At 36.3% G+C, this 19,654-nt stretch overlaps 1 protein-coding gene across 6 annotated transcripts in view; it reads left to right on the top strand.

Moving 5' to 3' along the window:
- Positions 1–9,564, top strand: part of ERBB4 (erb-b2 receptor tyrosine kinase 4) — a 1,154,402-nt gene extending 1,144,838 nt beyond the window's left edge. For all 6 annotated transcript variants that reach the window (XM_086719539.1, XM_086719536.1, XM_086719540.1 and 3 more), the window contains one exon: positions 1,199–9,564. In XM_086719539.1, coding sequence (XP_086575665.1) covers positions 1,199–1,644 — 446 coding nt within the window. In that variant the 3' untranslated portion in view covers positions 1,645–9,564. The remainder of the gene's footprint in view (positions 1–1,198) is intronic.
- Positions 9,565–19,654: the final 10,090 nt, after the last annotated feature.

Raw genomic sequence — 19,654 nt, 5'->3', positions numbered from 1 at the left:
CTAGTCATTACTATCTTTTAACTTGCACAGGATGTTAAATACTTAACCATATCCAGCAGTCCTGTATCCAGGGAAAAATAACCCTGAATTGATGATTTGTTTTTCTCTACTTGTCAAGCTAAGTATAGAGGGTAGAAAATCTGTTTCAGAATGATGGCATCTCAACAATTGTGCCCTTTTCCTGGCCCAACACCAAAATAGGAATAGGTAAAGTGTCATTTCTGTGGATACAGTGAAAAGAGAGGACAAAAAGTGGGTCTACTCTATGTAGATGTGTATACTATACACACAGAGGTGGAATTAAATTTAAGGAGAAAAGTATTGGTTAACAACCTTTAAAAAAATTCTGTGTCAATTCCTATTTCATATTGATTTATTAGATGGAATCATACAATATAGCCACTCTGTGACTGGTTTCCACCTACAAAACAGTCATTTCATATGATTCAAACTAATAGTTTGCTATTTTGTGATGATGGTCAGCCCTTAGAAGTAAATGTTATAATTATACTTTATTCTTAAGCATATGTAGTCTTAAACATATGTAAGGCATGCCAATTTAATGATGTTAGATGTCCATCAGGTATTTTTATCAGTTGAGTCTTTTCCTTAGATGTTTCTTTTCCTATGCATCAGGCTTTCTATGAAACATCTGTAATCAAATCTATTTTACCTATATGAGCATCACAGCAAACCACACAGACTAAAAACTGCTATTCCTTCACTTCATCCATTCATCTTAGCATGGAGTTAAGCTATAGACATTTTGATTTTTCAATATCCTTTTAAAAATTCAAATTTCTTCGCATTTAAAAGCTATTTAACCCTGATAGATTGTCTTGTTTTCCAACAAAAAGAATGCCGACTTTTAGAAAACAGAAGCATTTAAACAAGTGGCCCCATATATAGGAGATAAAAAATACAATTAGGAAAAAAAAGGAACAATTTAGGGGACAGGAACTCTGCTTCTGGCCTGCGGTGCCTTATTTAGTCACTAAGAGTTTTGGCCCACTTACTCTTTTTTCATATGACAAAAGTAATCAACCAAGCAATCAACATAGGTAATCAACAAAATAGTTTTCTTGAGAATTCATGAAGACAAATCTGTGGCTTCATTGTTCTGGAACAAGAAGCTAACCATCCTATATAAACATTTTCCAGAAAGTGGATATTAACTGATATTTTTGTATTCCATCAGAATACCTGAACCCTGTGGAAGAAAACCCTTTTGTTTCTCGGAGAAAAAATGGAGACCTTCAAGCTTTGGATAATCCCGAATATCACAATGCTTCCAACGGTCCTCCCAAGGCAGAGGATGAGTATGTGAATGAGCCACTGTACCTCAACACCTTTGCCAACGCGTTGGGGAATGCCGGGTACCTGAAGAACAATGTACTGTCTGTGCCAGAGAAGGCCAAGAAAGCATTCGACAACCCCGACTACTGGAACCACAGCCTGCCACCCCGGAGCACCCTTCAGCACCCAGACTACCTGCAGGAGTACAGCACAAAATATTTTTATAAACAAAATGGACGGATCCGGCCTATTGTGGCAGAGAATCCTGAATACCTCTCTGAGTTCTCGCTGAAGCCAGGCACCGTGCTGCCTCCTCCACCCTACAGACACCGAAACACTGTGGTGTAAGCTCAGCGGTGGCTTTAAGATAGAGACACGCCCGCTCCAATTTCCCTGCCGCCTCTCTTTCTCTTATGGTCTTCCTTCTATTCCCAAGGCCAGTAGTTTTGACACTTCCCAGTGGAAGATATAGAGATGCAATGATAGTCATGTGCTCATCTAACTTGAACATTAGAAGGAAGAACTGAAAGAGAAAGACAGGAGGAACCACACTGTTTCTTCATTTCTCTGCATGGGTTGGTCAGGAGACTGGAACAGCTAGGGAAGGACCAGCAAATATAAGGCAATACTGCCTGCTGTCAAGCTAGTTCTCAACTTTTTCCCTTTTTTGTCTCTTTCTTTCTTTTTCTTTCTTCTCTCTTTCTTTCTTACTTTTTTCTTTCTTTCTTTCTTTCTTTCTTCTCTTTCTTTCTTTCTTTCTTTCTTTCTTTCTTTCTTTCTTTTAATGCAGATGCTTGAAAGACCCATGCTATCTGTTCCTATCTACAGGAACTGATGTGTACATTTTCAGTATCTTTGGAAATCCTAATAAAGTTTCCATTAGAAAAAAAAGGATAAACTTTTCTGTAACATATGATAGTAACTGAGATTGAAAATCTAGTTTCTTTCTTCAACACTTTCTATCCTGACAAGCAAGAATGGCCAACTCAGCTTCCATAATTTTTAGATCTCTCTCAAAGTTATAGCTAGTAATTATGTTTGGAGGGTTTTGTTTTGCTTTGTTTCAGTCTGTCCTTTTATATTACTTTTATTCCTATATTTTGACTTTACTTTCTAATTGCAAATATTTTTACATCAATGTTTCTCATGTGTTGCTATAAATTGACAGCATTGTAAAAAATATTTTAATATGGTGGAATGGCCATTATTTTAAATATTATAGTCTTTAAAATTAGAAGGGGAGGCCAAGATATTAGTCAAATGTAACGTAAATCTGTTGAATATGTACCCCCCACATCCTCTACACTCGTCAACATTTTCTTCTCCATAAATGACAGTACTCAATAGGCAGTTGGAATATAAAGAGTTAAAGGGAAACTAAGAGACAGTTCTGTGTGGTTCATGAAAACTACTGACACTTTCAGGGGTGGTCCAATGGGGAATCCATTGAACTGGAAGAGACACACTGGATTGGGTATGTCTACTTGACAGAAACTCAGAAATGTAGTTTGCACTTAAGCTATAATTTTATTTGTTCTCTTTCTGAACTCCATTTTGGATTTTGAATGAAGCAATATGGAAGCAACCAGCAAAATAACTAATTTAAGTACATTTTTAAAAGAGCTAAGATAAGGAAAGACTGTGGAAATGCCAAACCAAGCAAATTAGGACTTTGGAACAGTATCAAGAGAATATGGTGAGAGGTCCAGCACATTATCTACAAGTGATATCATATTTGCTACGCAAAGAAAATTATCCAGTTTGTATACTCCACATGAAGGAATGCAAGTAAGGATTGGCTTGATTCCATGGAATTTCTAGTATGAGACTCTATTTATATTAAGTAGAAGGTAACTCTTTGCACATAAATTGGTATAATAAAAAGAAATACACAAACATTTGCAGTTTATAGATAGGTTCTTGGGTCAAAAGTTGTAAATAAAGGTGAAAAATTTCTCATGTAATTATTTTAATATCCAACATACTAATCTTTTGATACTTTGTACAATAACACTCTCTTCTAACACATCATCCTACTTCTAGAACCATCTTTTTATGTATCTTTTTAAAAGAATACCTACTGAGTTAAGATGAGCAATGTGAACAAATAGTAGGAATGAGTCTCCAGGAACAAGAGACCTAATAAGGTCAACAGTTAGGAAAATTGGGTAGTCTCTCTAGGAAAATCTGTGTGGGCAATCATTAGGATTATTTTTTTTTTCCCCAACGTTAAAATGTTGGGATCAAATTCAAGTATATTACCAAAAAGAAAGCAACAAGACTAAAAATCTCCATTGGTTAAACAGAGTTTAGAGAGAGAAAAAAATGGAAAGAGATTTAGGTTTCTGCCTGTTTTGAAAAAGTAAATCAATCCATCCATTCAACACCCTTATTTTTCAACTGATACTTATTTAGAGTCTACTAAAAGCACTGTGTAAATGGGGAACATCAACATAAATACAATATTATCCCTAACTTAATGATTTTAAGTCTGGATTTATTTGGAATGACATTTGAATTTCCCCATAAGTCCAAGGAATAAGATTTGATGGACTATTTTGTGAGTGGTCATCATAAAATCAGTTGTTTGTTAGAAGATCTCCCATGAATCCATTTGAAACATGAATTAAACAACCTACAAGTTACTGAAGTTGACTAATACGACCGTTTCAGTGTTACCATCCAAACACGTACTGGTCTAGAAGGATATTGCCTCACTGGCTAATTGGCCTATCTGGATTCTCAGTCAACAGCAGGTTTTTGGTCTTTGGCCAAGAACTTTGGAGGTGCTGGAACTGGTTTCTTACTAAGTTATGAGAAATCAGGTAAGCTATAAGAGTGAAATAGAGCAAGGGAGAGGTTTGTAAGAACCCTTCCAGTGATGTTCAACCATGAACTTTTCAGGGCTGAAGACACGGAATGACTCAGGGGCTAAAGCCCAACATCTTCAAATTTTCCCACTCATTTAGAGGAGTCTCCAGAGGAAGGGGACTTCACATCAGTTCTTATGAACATTTGGAAATAAGCCTCCCTTTCTAGATAAATCTATAACAACTTACCACTGACAGCACCCTTGTTGGATACTAGAACTTGATTTTTTTTCTTCTGATTTGCTATATTCATATGATTTTTACTGGGATATGGAAAAAAGAATCACTTATTTTGAGAAGGAAAGAAAAATAAATGTTTTACTGTGAAGGTAATAGAATGTATTCAGTGATGTAGTCTCTATTCTGAGAACACAAAACACTTACATATCAGGTAGTCTACCACTAATAACTAGAAATAGATTCAAGTATAACCCAAGATGACCCAAAATGCTTCACAAAAACTTTTTTTCTTTTGAAGGCTTTCTGTAGTACATCTTTGATTTCAGTTGTTTTAGGATTTCTCTTTTGTTTTGTTTTTGTCTCCTAGAAAAACATACTTGAGAGTGAATGAAAGGAAGAAAAAACTAGTTTTATCTGTTCTAAAACAATAACTTATTCAACCCAGTAGAATGAAATTTTAAAATGCCAATTGAAGCCTGCAAAGGACATCAGGATATCAAATCCCAGAAGCTGATTGTATCAATGCAAATATGCAAAACCAATTAAGAAAATTAGTAGTAAAATTACACAGACTATATTTTTTTAAATCACCAAATTTTGTAGCCTAGCCTATCTTGGGGAATCCTATTTACAGACAAGGAAACACTGTACAACTAAATGGTTGCTTAAAGAACCATTCTTTAATTCTTAAATGAGAAAAGATGTTCTCTAGACTAGACCCAGAACCACAAAGCGTCCTGCACCATAAAGAGGTGCTTGGATGGCTGAGTAACATTTGGTTTTCCAAATTTTAGTGGCATGGGTTAGGATGAGGGTTCTTTCTCAAGTAATATTCTTGAAAGAGAATGAAAACAAAAATACAAGCTGAAATCACATTAACATGTACAAACTAGAAAGAAGAGATTCTTCCTTAGTAGATCGGGAAGAATGACTGAACATTTGTATGTTGAGATGCAGAAAAGAAGAGACAGTGTTCTAAGTGTTACAATGTACGTATCAATACCTTCTAAAAGCAGCATGTGACATGGAGAGCATGCATATTCCCAATGCCAAGGACAAACCAGTAGAAGAACTGGGAGGTTCTGCTGCTAGATGAAGTCAGAGGGGCTATCAATGTGCCCCTCACTTTCTGAAGTGTCAAAGTGAAAAGAAAAAAAAATAAGATTGTTTAAGCCCGACAGGGAAGGATGTAAATACATGTTTTCTAGAACTATCTAACCTTTATTTCAAAACTTGAATTATTCATCCATCTATAAATGTTGATTATTTAACTAGTATGTAGTTCATAAGGTAATAGAAAAGGTGATCATGAGAGCATGTATATAACTGGGCAAAACCATGATAATGCTGTAAGACGTAGATTTAGTTAGGTTTTCAGAAAATAAATGATTTTAATATTATTAAATAAATCAAACTAGAAAACTAACCACAGAATATTATGTAACAAAATAAAATGCAGGATATGAAAATGTAGGATGGATTTTGCATAGTATAGGATAAGTTTGCCACTTAAAATTGTTATTTGTTAGGTTTAGCTGAAAGTAGGCATATAAAGAGCTGGTTCCACTTGTGAAAACTTGATTTAAAGCGTTGCAATTAAATGTTTTTCTCATTCTCTTATTCTTTTACCATTTTTAATTGTATTAAGTGTAAGAGAAAAAAAATTTAATTTTTTTTTTTGCAAACACCACCTTGCAGAGTTTAACAGGCAAATATGTTACGTGACTTTAAGTAAGAGGTCTTCAAAATGAAGTAAAGGGAATGTGAATGTTCTATTACCTTATGCAGAGACAAAGACTGAGTGGTGCCATTTAGTAAGCAAACAAAATACATTTAATTTGTAAAATGTCCATTTTTCCCACGATACCCTCCCATTTTCAAAAACAAAAAGAAGCAATTAATTGACAAATTTTTGATAACTAATGCTAAACGAAGCATTTCAAACTGCTGTATTTCCATTATTTTGGACTCTAGTTATTAGACCAATGATTTTTAATATTGCAGACAAGAAGTCCAGGTGTATAAAATTCTAGTTGTGAGAAATCCAGATAAACTAACTTCTACTGTATATGCTATAGGCAAGAAAATTCTGCTGTTCCTCCAACTGTGTATATGGACTTCGAAGGGCAGCCTTGAGGCCATACAGACACTGAAAGCAGACTCATGTCTCCTGATTGCCATTTGCGTAAGAACGAATGACATTATATAGTTGTAGGTTAGGTGTGATTTTAAAATAACAGTTATTAGTGGGACCTTGATTTTACTGATATCACAGTGGGGATAGCTTTTGTACATCTGGGTAGAATGAATACAATTTTTCTAATCCCAGAGATGCCTTTGCAAGAGTAGTTCTCTCCATACTTGCCAGCATGAAGCTATTGTGGGCACGATGTTGGGTCAGGAACCCTTGTGTTTGTATGGACAGATGGCTTTTAACACCATGGGCTGCTTCATTCTTTTCATTAAAAGGAAAGTCTCTAGAAAATAGTCAAAATATCAGATACTCTGTTTAAGTCCCGCTGATTTTGTAGAGGTACAAAAATGAAGGATGTGTCACTTTTGCAGACTCCTGCCTCACCTCTTTCTAGCCAGGTGATATTTTGGGCAGAAGAAAATGCTTTTCTTTCAATTATGAGCTGAAAACACTCTAAGCCCCAACCTCTTGGGGTGTCTCCTGCTTACCTTGGAAAATGTTCCTTGACAGCTTTGCAAGTAAGCGATTATCTTGTTAGGAACACAGAAAAAGTAATATCTCTCTAGACCTTAAAGAAAAAGACCACCCTTACTTCCTTCCGCATTGGCACAGCCACCTCTGTTCTCTTCACCTGTCTACAACCTTAATTCAAAGTGGCCCTCTTGATGCTGTACCTCTGTGAAGCCATAGTGGGTCTCTTAGGTCCCACATGTTGCTTTGTGAAATACTGACTTAGCCTCTGCCCTCAAATGCCTGACTTCTCTGTAAAAGATTCTAGCAATGTGGACATTGTTTAAATGTCTTCTCAAATCGATTACTGCACAGAGTATGCTTTATGATATTAAAATTATTTTTTCCCATAAAGACCAATTCTCTTACTATATCCTTCTCTGCAGAAACTTGAGTCGAGTCAGCCCAGTGATGAATCTTGAAATTTACATATGTGCACATACCCTTGGTAGGTCTTAGATTTAATCCTTTCATAGAAAACTTACACATGAGAAGTTAGTTTTGCAAGCAATTAACTTATTTACCTTACATATTTATTTTATTCCTGATCGCAAATGTTTTACAGCTGCTGTAACTTTTTTTTCACAAACGAAGAGTCTTATTATCAAACAGGTAAAGGTTATTCAGCTTTGAGAACCACCTGCCATTCCTTATTGGATCATTCATCTATCTGACAAATACATAATGAGGGCAGTTTCACTGAAATGAAAATCCATGTAGTCTAATAAGTTGCCACTTTTTTCTCCACTTTTAGTCTTTAAGGACATTTTTATTTCAATGTTCTAATGAATTTTCCCATATGATGAGAAGTGGTTATATTTGTACAAATACACAAATATCAGAAAACAAAGTTTCATACCTGTAGGTAATAGTCTAACCTGTCCAAACCACTTTGCCTTTACTGCTATTTTTTTATCCCTGATGTGATGTTTCCCCCAGGCCTGCAGCTCTCTTGAAAGAAATCATACCTCCTATATATTGACATAAACTGGTTCTTGAATACCATTTCCAGATTCTTCAGTTAATGGGGGTTGTTCCTTTTCCCTAATGTGAGAGTCGTTTTCCTGTATATTTCTGGATCTCTCAGGGGATGGGAGGGGGGGAGTGAGGGGATGACACCATAGCACTCCAAGAATCCTTTTGGGATTACTCCAGTAATCAAGTATGGAAGTTATTTTCTAAATGTAGATATGTAAGTGGTTCTTTTAAAGTAAGGTACTTTGAAAAATGTAGCATAAATTGGTACTGCTGTTAAATGGGTCGATTATTAAACTGAGCAGCTGTGTGAGGGCAGCTAACTTTGAATGCACACCTCACTGGCTGGTGTGTCTACACTTCCTGTTGTGAGCACCAGGGACTTGCATCGCTGCATGTCGAAACTGCATCTTTACATGGTACATGACTAGTTGTTCATCTCTTTCTTAGGCACCATTATAACAAGATCAAATGGAAGTGAGATCAATTTGCAAGACAAATCATAGCACAAAAAAATAAGTCATGTTAAATCTTCTCTCAAACACTCATCTCATACATGCATCCAAGTAGTTGACTAAGATCAGTTCAGGTGATAAAGGGAGACATTTCACGGAAAAGGCAGAGGCTTAAGGTATTATATACATTCTTATTCATTTCCTTATGTTCTTAACTTGTAAACAGAAAACAAGCCCTCTCTCTTGTGAAGTATCTTCAGAGGATAGGGGAGCAAAAATACCTAGCTGGTAAGCCATTGATGTTTCATTTAAATCCCAGTGTTCAAAGTTAGCTGCCTTTTTGAAATAAACAAACAAAAATTACTACTGTATGTTTGAAAATGTGAATAGTATTTTTATAGCTTGTTAAAGACATGGCTAGTTGCATTTGTAAATAAGGGTCATGTTGCTTTGATTTTTTTTTTTTTTTGTGGACATCTTTATTTGGGACATAATGTCTTTAGGATTGATTTGTATATAAGTAATTGGCTTGTGATTGTTTCCTTTTGGTTGGAAGTTATCATTTTGACATTACTTGTGATTCTGTGTTCAGCGCTATTGTGATGTGTTCAACCTCTGCACTCGCTTACACAATAGGAGATGCCAATTGTGTGTGGTGTAATGTTATTTTGATTTTTTTCTATTTTATCTATGAAGGATTATGCACTTAACACATACTAACTTTTTTAATGTTAGGTATATTTTAGTATAATTTCCCTTATTCTTTCTTCTCCACCAACCCTTCACCCCATTCTCCTTCCCTGCCCCCAATTTCTGTTGTTATTTGAGAATGAGGGACAAACAGTATTTTAAATTTCTGTAATTAGGCTTTTCAGTTAGTTCTCAAGGATCCTCTCTTGGCTCTTGGGAAAGGATTGTACCTGTACAAGGCAATTATAGAATGCGACCTGCTTTGCCTCATTCCATACTGATCATCCCAGCTGAACAATTTGAAAACTGTTCTGCCTTTTTGTTACATGAATCTGTCAGAAATATATTTTTAATTTAATATAAATGAAATTCAATAAAATATGAAACAAATGTTCTCTTCTGTGTCGGAAATTTGTTATAAGAAAAACCAGTTGGGAAAGAGGAAGATGTGTTCTAGATTTAATAATTTGAACATGTGAATATGGATTTATTTTTGTCCACATTTATGAATGCCAATTATTATTCCTTGAAACTCTTTAGTTCTTTGGACTGAAGCTCTTCAGTTGTTTGGAATGTGATACATTCCATAGGTTTTGCTCTAGTGCATATGCCTATTGATGTGTACATACTTACTCCTCTGCACAGACTATGCTTAATTAACTAGTTGGAGTTTTTTTGAGTATACACACACACACACACACACACACACACACACACATATATATGGAATATTTGGTAGGTTGTATCCAAATAACAGTAATATTTTTATAATTACTTTATTTCTGCCCCCATTGCAATTTACAAAAATATTTCTGGCAAAGCCTTTGTTAGAAAGAATATCATATGTTAGTACCATGCTTAAAGAGCAGGAGAGGGACTGGGTCTGTAAATAGTCAATGAACTGATGAGTGACTTGAGATAAGCCCATGGAAATGTGTAAGAATAATTTCAGAGACGTTAATGAAGTGAACAAGTTCCTCTCTCAGCTTCTTATTCTAAATTTTCTATTTCAAATATTGATTCTTACTCCTTCCTATCCCCAAAGTGTAAGAACTTTAAGATTCTAATAGCTTCTTATTCAAGATTCTATTATTCTTTCAAACTACCATGGTTATTGGATGACATATGATCTTAACTGAGTCAGTGGACAGAAAATATATCTTTCAACATAATAACTGGAGTAAGTTCTCTTAAATCTGTTCAGATATGGGTCTTTAAAGATCCTGTTGATTGCACCACCTACTATTTGCATGGACACAAACACATTCTCTTCCTTAGATGTTGAGACCCATTAGTTTGGAATCACTGTCATTTCATACCTTTCAGGGTGAGATATGTCAAGGCACCATGTATTTTAAGTAACTGATAGGCTGAAGAAGAGGGAGAAACAATTTATGTTTCTAATGCTCTAAAGTACAGTTGACATTTCCCGTGACACCATATTACTTCTGGTCATCTAGATAAGGAAAGTAAGACTAAAATAACAAATTTAGAGTCATGTGACCTTTATTACTAAGTGGTTGTAGCCACCCTCAAAGCTGCATCTCCTGACTTAAATATCTTTCTTCTACTTAGTTAACCACTTTTCTTTCTTCCTATGCAAATAAGAACCTCATTCTGATCACACCACACTTTATGCTGACACATTGAATCAATTTAAGACCACCAGTCGTCTTCATCAGTCCCATGAGAACTGCTCTTCTGATAAAACTGAAAACCTCTCTTTGCCCCCTCAAACTACACAAAAGCAACTCACCCATGATGGAGAATCAGACTCCTTTCATTCAAGAAAGATAAATGCAGCATAATAAGTAGAATTATTTTTTTTAAATGACCATATAGAGAGCCTACTGATTGCGTCCCTTTCTCAGGGTCTTATAAATTTGCCTAGTAGGGGCACCTATGTGGCTCATTTGGTTAAACGAATGACTCTTGATTTTGGCTCAGGTCATGATCCCATGGTTTGTGAGCCCCATGTGGGGCTCTACACTGATAGCACAGAGCCTGCTTGAGAGTCTCTCTTTCTCTGCCCCTCCCTCTCTCTCTTTCTCTAAAAATAAATAAATAAACAAGAAATAAATAAATCTGCCTAGTGAAAGCACCACTTGTTCCTTACACATGTCAGAGAAAATGGCATATAACTACACTTATGTCTGGCAATATTATTACATACAAGAATGTTCATCTAGGTGAAATCTCACATGAAAAACTGAATTTATAAATAACTTGACAAATTATCTATGATTTACTACATGCTAACTTTTTCTGAAGCATAGCACAGAATCTGATACTGATCCAATGTCAAAACTTCAATTAAAATGATATTGGTAAGAGGAAAAACCTTATGGCAAAGTTGTGATGTATATAAGGGAATAGAAGGTTAGAATCCAAAATGAATGTCACAATTAAGACTTGAATTCACAATTTAATTTTAGAAGTCCTGTGGAAAGGTACACACATTTTTATACAGATCTTCCTTGACTTATGATGGGGTTAAGTTCTGACAAACCCATTGTAAGTTGAAAATTCTGTAAATAAAAAATGCATTTACTATACCTAACCTACCAGGAGCACGTGGGTGGCTGAGTCAGTTGAGTGTCCAACTTTGGCTCAAGTCATAATCTCATGGTTTGTGAATTCAAACCCCACCTCAGTCTGGGGCTCACTGCTGTCAGCGCAGAGCCTGCTTCAGATCCTCTGTTGCCCTCTCTCTCTGCCTCACTCCCACTCATTGTCTCTCTCTCTAATAAATAAATAAATAAATAAATAAATAAATATGTGTGTGTATGTATCTAACCTACCAAACAGCATAGTTTAGCCTAGCCTATCGAAACTTGCACAGAGTACTCATATTCACCTATGGTTAGGCAAAACCGTTTAACACAAAGCCTGGTGTTTTATAATAAAGTATTGAATATATCATGTAACTTATTAAATAGTGTACTAAAAGTGAAATCCAGAATTATTTTACGGGTCCAGAATGGTTTAAGTGTATCAATTGTTAACTCTGGCAATCACGTGGCTGAGTGGGATCCATAGCTCACAGCCTCTGCTGCTCAGCATCATGAGAGAGTATTTATCTCAAATATCACTAGCCCCAGAAAAGATCAAAATTCAAAATCTGAAGTGTAGTTTCTACTGAATGTGTATCAATTTCCCACCATCATCAAGTTGAAAACTCTGAAGTAGAACTATTATAAGCCAGGGACTATTTGTATATTCATATACATGTATTTATACATATACGTGTATTTATACATATACATGTATTTAGACATATACATGTATTTATACATATACGTGTATTTATACATATACATGATTTATACATATACGTACACATCAAGAGAGAGAATATAGAGACACAGTATATTTAGATATTTTTATGTATTACAGATTTCATACAGAATCTCTATTTTCAAGTGATTTTACTACAAGCCCCAAGATGTATATCATACTACAACTTACACTCATAAAATTGTAAACTGAGCAGGTGCATAGTTTGCTAATTCTATTTCCCTCCACAGTATCATCAAGCTGCATGATAAACCATGGGGAGCAAAGCCACTAGACAACCATCTTAAGATTAGAAACAGAAGACTGTCACCCAGATAGCAATTTTAAAGCTATAAACAGAACAATTCACCACAAGATAGCAATCAGGAGACTGTAAACCAAATGGTACACAGGAGACAAGCGAATATTGAAATACCTGCTCTTGCAAGTTACCCACAGATTTTTAAAAGAAATACACTTATCTTGCAAACCTGCTTATACCTCCTTATACTTCCAAGAGAAGTAGAATGATATACAAAATGCTACAATCCAAGTGTTTTGCCTTTTTTAGAAACAAAGAAAAACAAATATTCCAAGTTTTAAAGACATATTCTATTAACTGCCCACTGATTCCTATAAGAGGCACATATGTACCATAAAATATCTTGAAGATAAAATCTTAATATGTCATTTCAATTATGTTAAATATCTTCTTATGTCATCTTCTTCCATGTATTACAGGGATTTATTGATTCATCTTGCCTTTACTCACTGCAAAGCTATTCTATTTATGTGGATTTCTCACCATTACAACAACATTAAAATAATAATAAACATTGATCGAATATTTCTCATATGTCTGGCCCTATATTAAGCACTCTGTATAGATTGTATCTTTTGATGTTCGCCACATCACTGTAAGTTGGGTGCTATGATTCCTCTTTTCGTAAGTGAGAAAAGCAAAATCTTAGAAAGGTTGAAGAGCTTGTACAAGGCACACAAAAAGTGGCATAGCTGGGCCACCTATCCACTTGACATAAAAATACTTTATCCCTTAAACTGTACTGTATTTATCTTGTAATAGTAACAATTATGGAGCAGGTGTGGTTTCTTCAAACATTTAAACTCAGATGTGCAATAAATGCAATTTTACTTTTTCCGTAACAAAACTTAGTGTCTTTTCCAACTCTCAAGTTTATCCAGAAGTAGCAAACACAAACTGACCAATTAAGGATTTTTCAGAATTAATTCAAAATATAATCAACCAATTTAAGGTTTTTTCCAATTACTTTATCTCAGGGGAGACATCTAAATTCTGGGGCTTATATTAATAAAGAGTTGCATGTTGCAAGATAAATTAACCCTGAAACATCATTGGCTTATCACTTAAAGGCTTATTTCTGCTATGGGTCTGACAGCTTTCTTCCAAATGATTCTTTAGGAGACTCACCATTCTAGCTTCACCTGTGGCTCATCTATCTCAACATGTTACCTCTATGATTGCTGTAATAGAGAAAAGGATGTTGGGGGTTAGACAGGGGCTTTCACTGTCATAGCCCAGAAGTGGCATAGCACCTCTTTTCATGGACCATTGGTTAAAACTAGTCACCTGGTCCTACTCAAGTTCAAGGTAGTTTTGGGAACACATACATATATAGATACTGAATGACCATAAAGTTTTCTGACACATGGCTAATGTAGCATTATGTCAATGAAGGGAAATATCTAGTCCTTGGCCAATATAGGATGATGGCATCTTTTAGGATATACAGTGTAGTTCATATTATTGATCATGATCCTTCTTCTTACTCTGACTTACACCAAAATGTCTACATTCCTATCTGATATCCAGCTATTTGGTCTAATACATATTCCACTGTCAAACATTCTGAATGTGACCATGGTTCCTGTAGTCTCCTATAGACTCCTGGACCTTTCTAGAGAACACAGTAAAATTTGCTTGCTCAGATTTTGAGGCTCTAGAAACTTGGTTCTGCTACCTGAGATTCCCCATGCTAACACATCTACCCTCTTACTCCCAATTCAAGGGCAACTGCAATTCTGTGAAGCCACTTTTCAGGATTCCAGAAGAAAGTGAGTTATAATTTTCATTTCCAAATTTGACCTCAGGGAGGGTGCAGAACCAAATCATATTTCTATGCATAGAATCGAATTCTATTCATGGGCACTCACCCAGAACCTGTCATTTTTTCTCTTCATCTTAATTTTTCCTCTCCAGGTCAGAGTTTTATTGATTGGAAAGTGGGATTTGTGGGGAAGGAAGAGTAATGTGAAGTATTGGTTCTATCTAATCAATATTTTTCTAAATAGTGAATTTAAAAGCCAAGCTTTTGTTGTTTTTCTGGTTCTGTTCCTCCATGGAACCATGGAGGTTTCCCATCTTGTGGCCTGGAGAGTTTCTCACTGGGTAAAAAACAAAACACAACAAAAATTGTGTGTGCTGAGGGGAAAATAAGTATGTATTAGATAGTATGCTAAGCAAACTACATGCATCATGTCACATAATCTTTATAAATTATAAAGTTAGTGCTGTATTTTAATATGTTAGGTTCAGATGATGGTGGGACATAACAAATGGTCCTCAGTTAGAGAAAAGGCAAAACTATTACTTACAGTTTTGTCTGTGAGAATACTGCCATGCAGGGCCACACAGGAGGGTGCACCTAGAGAAAAGAATAATAGCAACCTGGAACTCTAGGGCAAAGTTTATATGTGGCAAGCGAGGTGGAGTTGGAGAAGTTTCACGGACTTTCTGTAGATCATTTAGAATAATTCCTCAGGCCTAAGGAAGAGGTATGTTTATCATCTGGGGGCTCAGTCAGTTGGATGTGTGTGTTGTAACCCAGGAGTGCTAGAGTCTGATAAGGAAAGAGATTGGCAAACTTCTCACAGAATATTGAGAGTTTCTAGCGATGATCGCAAAACTGGGTCAGACAGCACTTGTGAAATATTCTACTACAAGCTGTCATGTTTCCTCTTTTCAAAGTAATTGAAATGTAGACATATTAAGTTGCTTAACCAAAAGTTGCGCAGGTGGATTTTGGCTATACCGCTAAGTGAAGACGTTCTCTTTTACACCTTCTCTAGGAAGGCCTTATTGGGCTTACTTTTGACCCTTCAGCTTGGATCTCTCTTCTGTCTTGAACACCATGTCATTTGCATAACTTCTAGAAGATATCATGTGTTAGTTTCTATGCATTTACCTCTCTAGGCTGTCTGCCCAGACTTAAACTTTACCTTGGAACATTTTGCTTTCCAAACTCTCAGTGCGTGGTATCCAGTTGTCCCCCTGGATTTTAACAGGTGGTAAAGAATGTGTCTGGGAGGAAGAAGAGAAACTGCTCTTACATTATTTTTAAAATAAATTCAAAACTTTTTGGAAAAAAATCTTTATATTAATAATAAAAATACTGTGTTTATTGACATAAATCTGGTAAAAGAGCATTTTACTATCCAATGGGTTAGATATAATCTGTTACTTTGCAGGGTAATTTTAAAGCATTTTATCTTTGTCAATAAGAGCATAATTGCTTAACACTATAGAAAATAACTGACTTCATTCTGTTACATGCTATATTCCCCCCTAACACTCAGTGAGTGACAGATCCAGTAGAAACCATCCTCAAGGCATTTAATACTCAAATGGTCAGATGGGTCAACTTTACTATTGTGTGACAAATATACGCTTCTGTTCCAATGTTATTTAATTGTCTGACCTAATTCAAAGATTGTGGAAGTTGAAGAATTATAAGATGAAAAACATTCGTATCTTCCTTTTAGAATAGAAGGGACATTGCGTAAAAGATTTTAATACTGATCTGGATTGAATTGGAAGTCTCACTAAACATAGTAACAGTTCAACCATTGTTGTCAAAGAACAGATAACAAAGTACTAATCAGATGTTCTGCTGTTTCCCTGCCTACTCAGGAACTCATCTTGAATTTTAAGGTGAAGAGAGAAGAGAAAATACCAGAAAACAGTTCTGGTAATATCAACCAAAGGAATAAGATAGAGACAATTTAACAAAAATAAAATGGCTCTAAATGAACTCATCAGCTTGAAGAAATTTATTCAAGCATGAGTATTTGCTTTTACTTTTTTTTTTAATTTTAGTTTTCTGAGAAAGTTTTAAATTTATTTAAGAATAATGACTAAATTCACCATTGTGACAGTAAAACTCATTATTATAATCTGATCCACAGAATTCAAATTACAAATGCCCACAAAGCAAAACTATACTGTCTAGTCACCCACTCTTGATTTTCCTATTTCAGGAGACTCCCAGAAATCTAAATACTTAGGAAAATTCTATTCACCCAACTACCTGAGACATAGGAAAGATCTGTGTGCAAAGGGGAAACATATAAATGGAAGTTGGTTTTCCAATAGATCTATAGCAATAGCTAAAATAAAGTTATGTTATTAAAGGAACTTTATACTTTAAAAAAAATGTTTTAATGTTTATATATATATTGAGACACAGAGCACAAGCAGGACAGGGGCAGAGAGAGAGGGAGACACAGACTCTGAAGCATGTTCCAGGCTCTGAACTGTCAGTACAGAGCCTGATGCAGGGCTTGAACTCATGAACCGCGAGATCATAACCTCAGCTGAAGTCAGATGCTTAACGGACTGAATCACCTGGGTGCCCCAAAGGAGCATTATACTTGAAGCATAGTATATAAAACTTCAAAACATCTCAGAGACGTTCAACAAATGATTAATGACTTAAAATTGTTTCCTAGGAAGAAAAGCTGAAGGAACAAAATATAGAGAGCAAGGGATAAAACTCGGAGGAAGGAACCAATAATTCTTCAGGGACAAAAGGTATCAGATGAGTGACATAGCATCAGTGACTAGTCTAAATAATTCCCCAAATCAACTGACACCAAAGAACCAAAAGAACCAACCAAAACAGCTGCTGGGGTACTAGATACTTAGCTTATTTCTGTTGGTTTTTCTCTACAGCCACCACAGTCAGTCTTCTGCCTGTGCCCCTTTCTGGTATTCTGTCCTTTATTCAGGAAAGAGATCTCACTACTGTTTATACTGCTCTCTAGTTCACAATAGCATGTTGCTTCTCAAGTGTCTCAATGAGGTCTTCATCTGGGGGTGTAGAAGTGCATATTCCTCACATGACAAAAAGAGAAGGCCACTGAGGTAAGCCTCTTAGATTCTGTTGCTCAGTAAGATTATTAAACGGATGAATTCTAGGCAAATATCAAATGCCATCTTGGTAGGGAACAGAAATGACAACAGACTATGTGCCTTGGGAATTGTGGGTGGAATGGAGAGGTTATATTGTGGGGGTCTGACTACCACCTTGAAGCTTTCTGATTCACTAGCAGGACTCACAAACCTCAACAGCAGGGTATATTCACAGCCAGGAGCAGGACAAAGGTATTCACTGGAAGGAGTCCAGAGAAGTCAAGCACAAGCTTCTGAGTCCTTCTTTGATCATACAAGATGCATTTTCCCCTCTAGCTGGAAACTGTGGAGATGCATGCAAAATGTCTCTGCCCAGGGAAGCCTGCTCAAGTCTTGAGACCCAAGGTTTTCATGGAGAATTGATACACTTTGCTATGCAATCAACCATCGTAACTGAAATTCAGAATCCCAATAGTGAAATGAGGAGCATCCCCAATCTTCATGTTTGCATGAATCCATGCTGACAAGTCCTGACAAGCTGGTGCAGTATGCCCCATCCCTCCAGGGATACATAACAACATCATCAATTAGTAACATAAAAGAATTCTGAGGGCCACATTTCCAGAGTTTAGCCAAGGATCAATCATGGTTCCAGGCTCCCCTGGAAACATGCAATGAATGATTAAGCCTGATATTCTAACTCTTCCCCCAGATAGTGTTGACATGTTTGGGAACAGGATGAGAATGTGACCAAAGATTACATTCCCCTGCCTGCTCTCTTACCCAACCCACAGCTTGAGGGAGACATTGTTGAGTGTTATTCTTTGATGTTGTAAAATATGGCAGGTCTGATATCTAGGAAAATTTTCTCCTGCTACTTGGGGATGGTAAACTAGAGGAAGGTGCTATGGAGAGCTGCTTTTTCTTTTTTTTCCCAATGAACAGATGAACCCAGGATGCCAACTTTGTATTGAAGTTCTTAAGAGAGAGAGCCAGGTTGTTCTGTGTGGCATGATGGAAATGATCCCAGAAAGTCAGCAGATATAACACAAACTCAATATTTTAGCTATCTTGGGCAAATTGTTTTTTAAGTTACTTTAGTTTTTGCTTTACAGATATTTCATATTTATTGGTTAAAATGAGAAAATACATATGCAGAGAATAAAAATTAAAAGTCACCATATGGCGTATCATATACATAAATTCTTAAATCCAAACAGACTATTTTGCAAATTGGTATTGTTTGCTATATGTGGGGGATAAGTTTAGGAATTCCACAGGCTTACATCAATGGATTAATAAGGCATAAAGAAATACAAAGTCATAAAATGCTCATACCTGAGTTTGGGTAAACCAGATTGTCACTCCAAGAATAGGGGGTGCAAAGGCACCCCAAGAATAGGGAGGGACAAAGGTGTCGGGAATAGGGAGGTGCAAAGGCACCTCAAAATAGAGAGGGGGTGCAGATCCCCAGAATAGAGAGGGAGTGGCAAAGGCCTAAAATAGGAGTGAGCATAAAGTTTCCCAATACATAGGTATATGAAATAAACAAGATTAGATATTCAGGGTGGAAGCACCTCCAATTTAGTAGTGTAGTAGAAAAGGTACTTTCACAAGAGGATAGGGCCAAGTTAGATAAATTGGTGAATTGGATTATGGACTGCTGTGCTGCAGGCAAAGCAACTCAGAGCGGAAATGGTTAACAAAGGAAAAGGTGCCTTGTCAACCCTGAGGTTACCCCACCTGTCTCATCCCTTAGGCTAGTAAAGATAAACAGATGTGCTGCCTCATGTCTGCTGTAAGCAACCTTCCTCCTGACTGCCCGGCACCTGGATTTTGTTTTATATTGACCCAAACCCCAAACACTGTATACTTCAAAACCCCCTTTTTCCCTCACGTCCCCACGTTAATGTTCACAGTTTCTTTGCTTCTTTGTACATGCCCATCATTTCTGTAAGCCTTCTTATCTGAATAAATACGGGGCAAAGACCCTTATTTGGGGCTCTTGTCTTTTCCCGGACAGCCATCTCTTGCTTTA

Source organism: Puma concolor, chromosome C1, assembly GCF_028749965.1.
Source record: "Puma concolor isolate L17-30 chromosome C1, mPumCon1.1.hap2, whole genome shotgun sequence".
Classification (NCBI taxonomy): Eukaryota; Metazoa; Chordata; class Mammalia; order Carnivora; family Felidae; genus Puma; species Puma concolor.
This window is presented reverse-complemented; position numbering and strand designations above follow the sequence as displayed.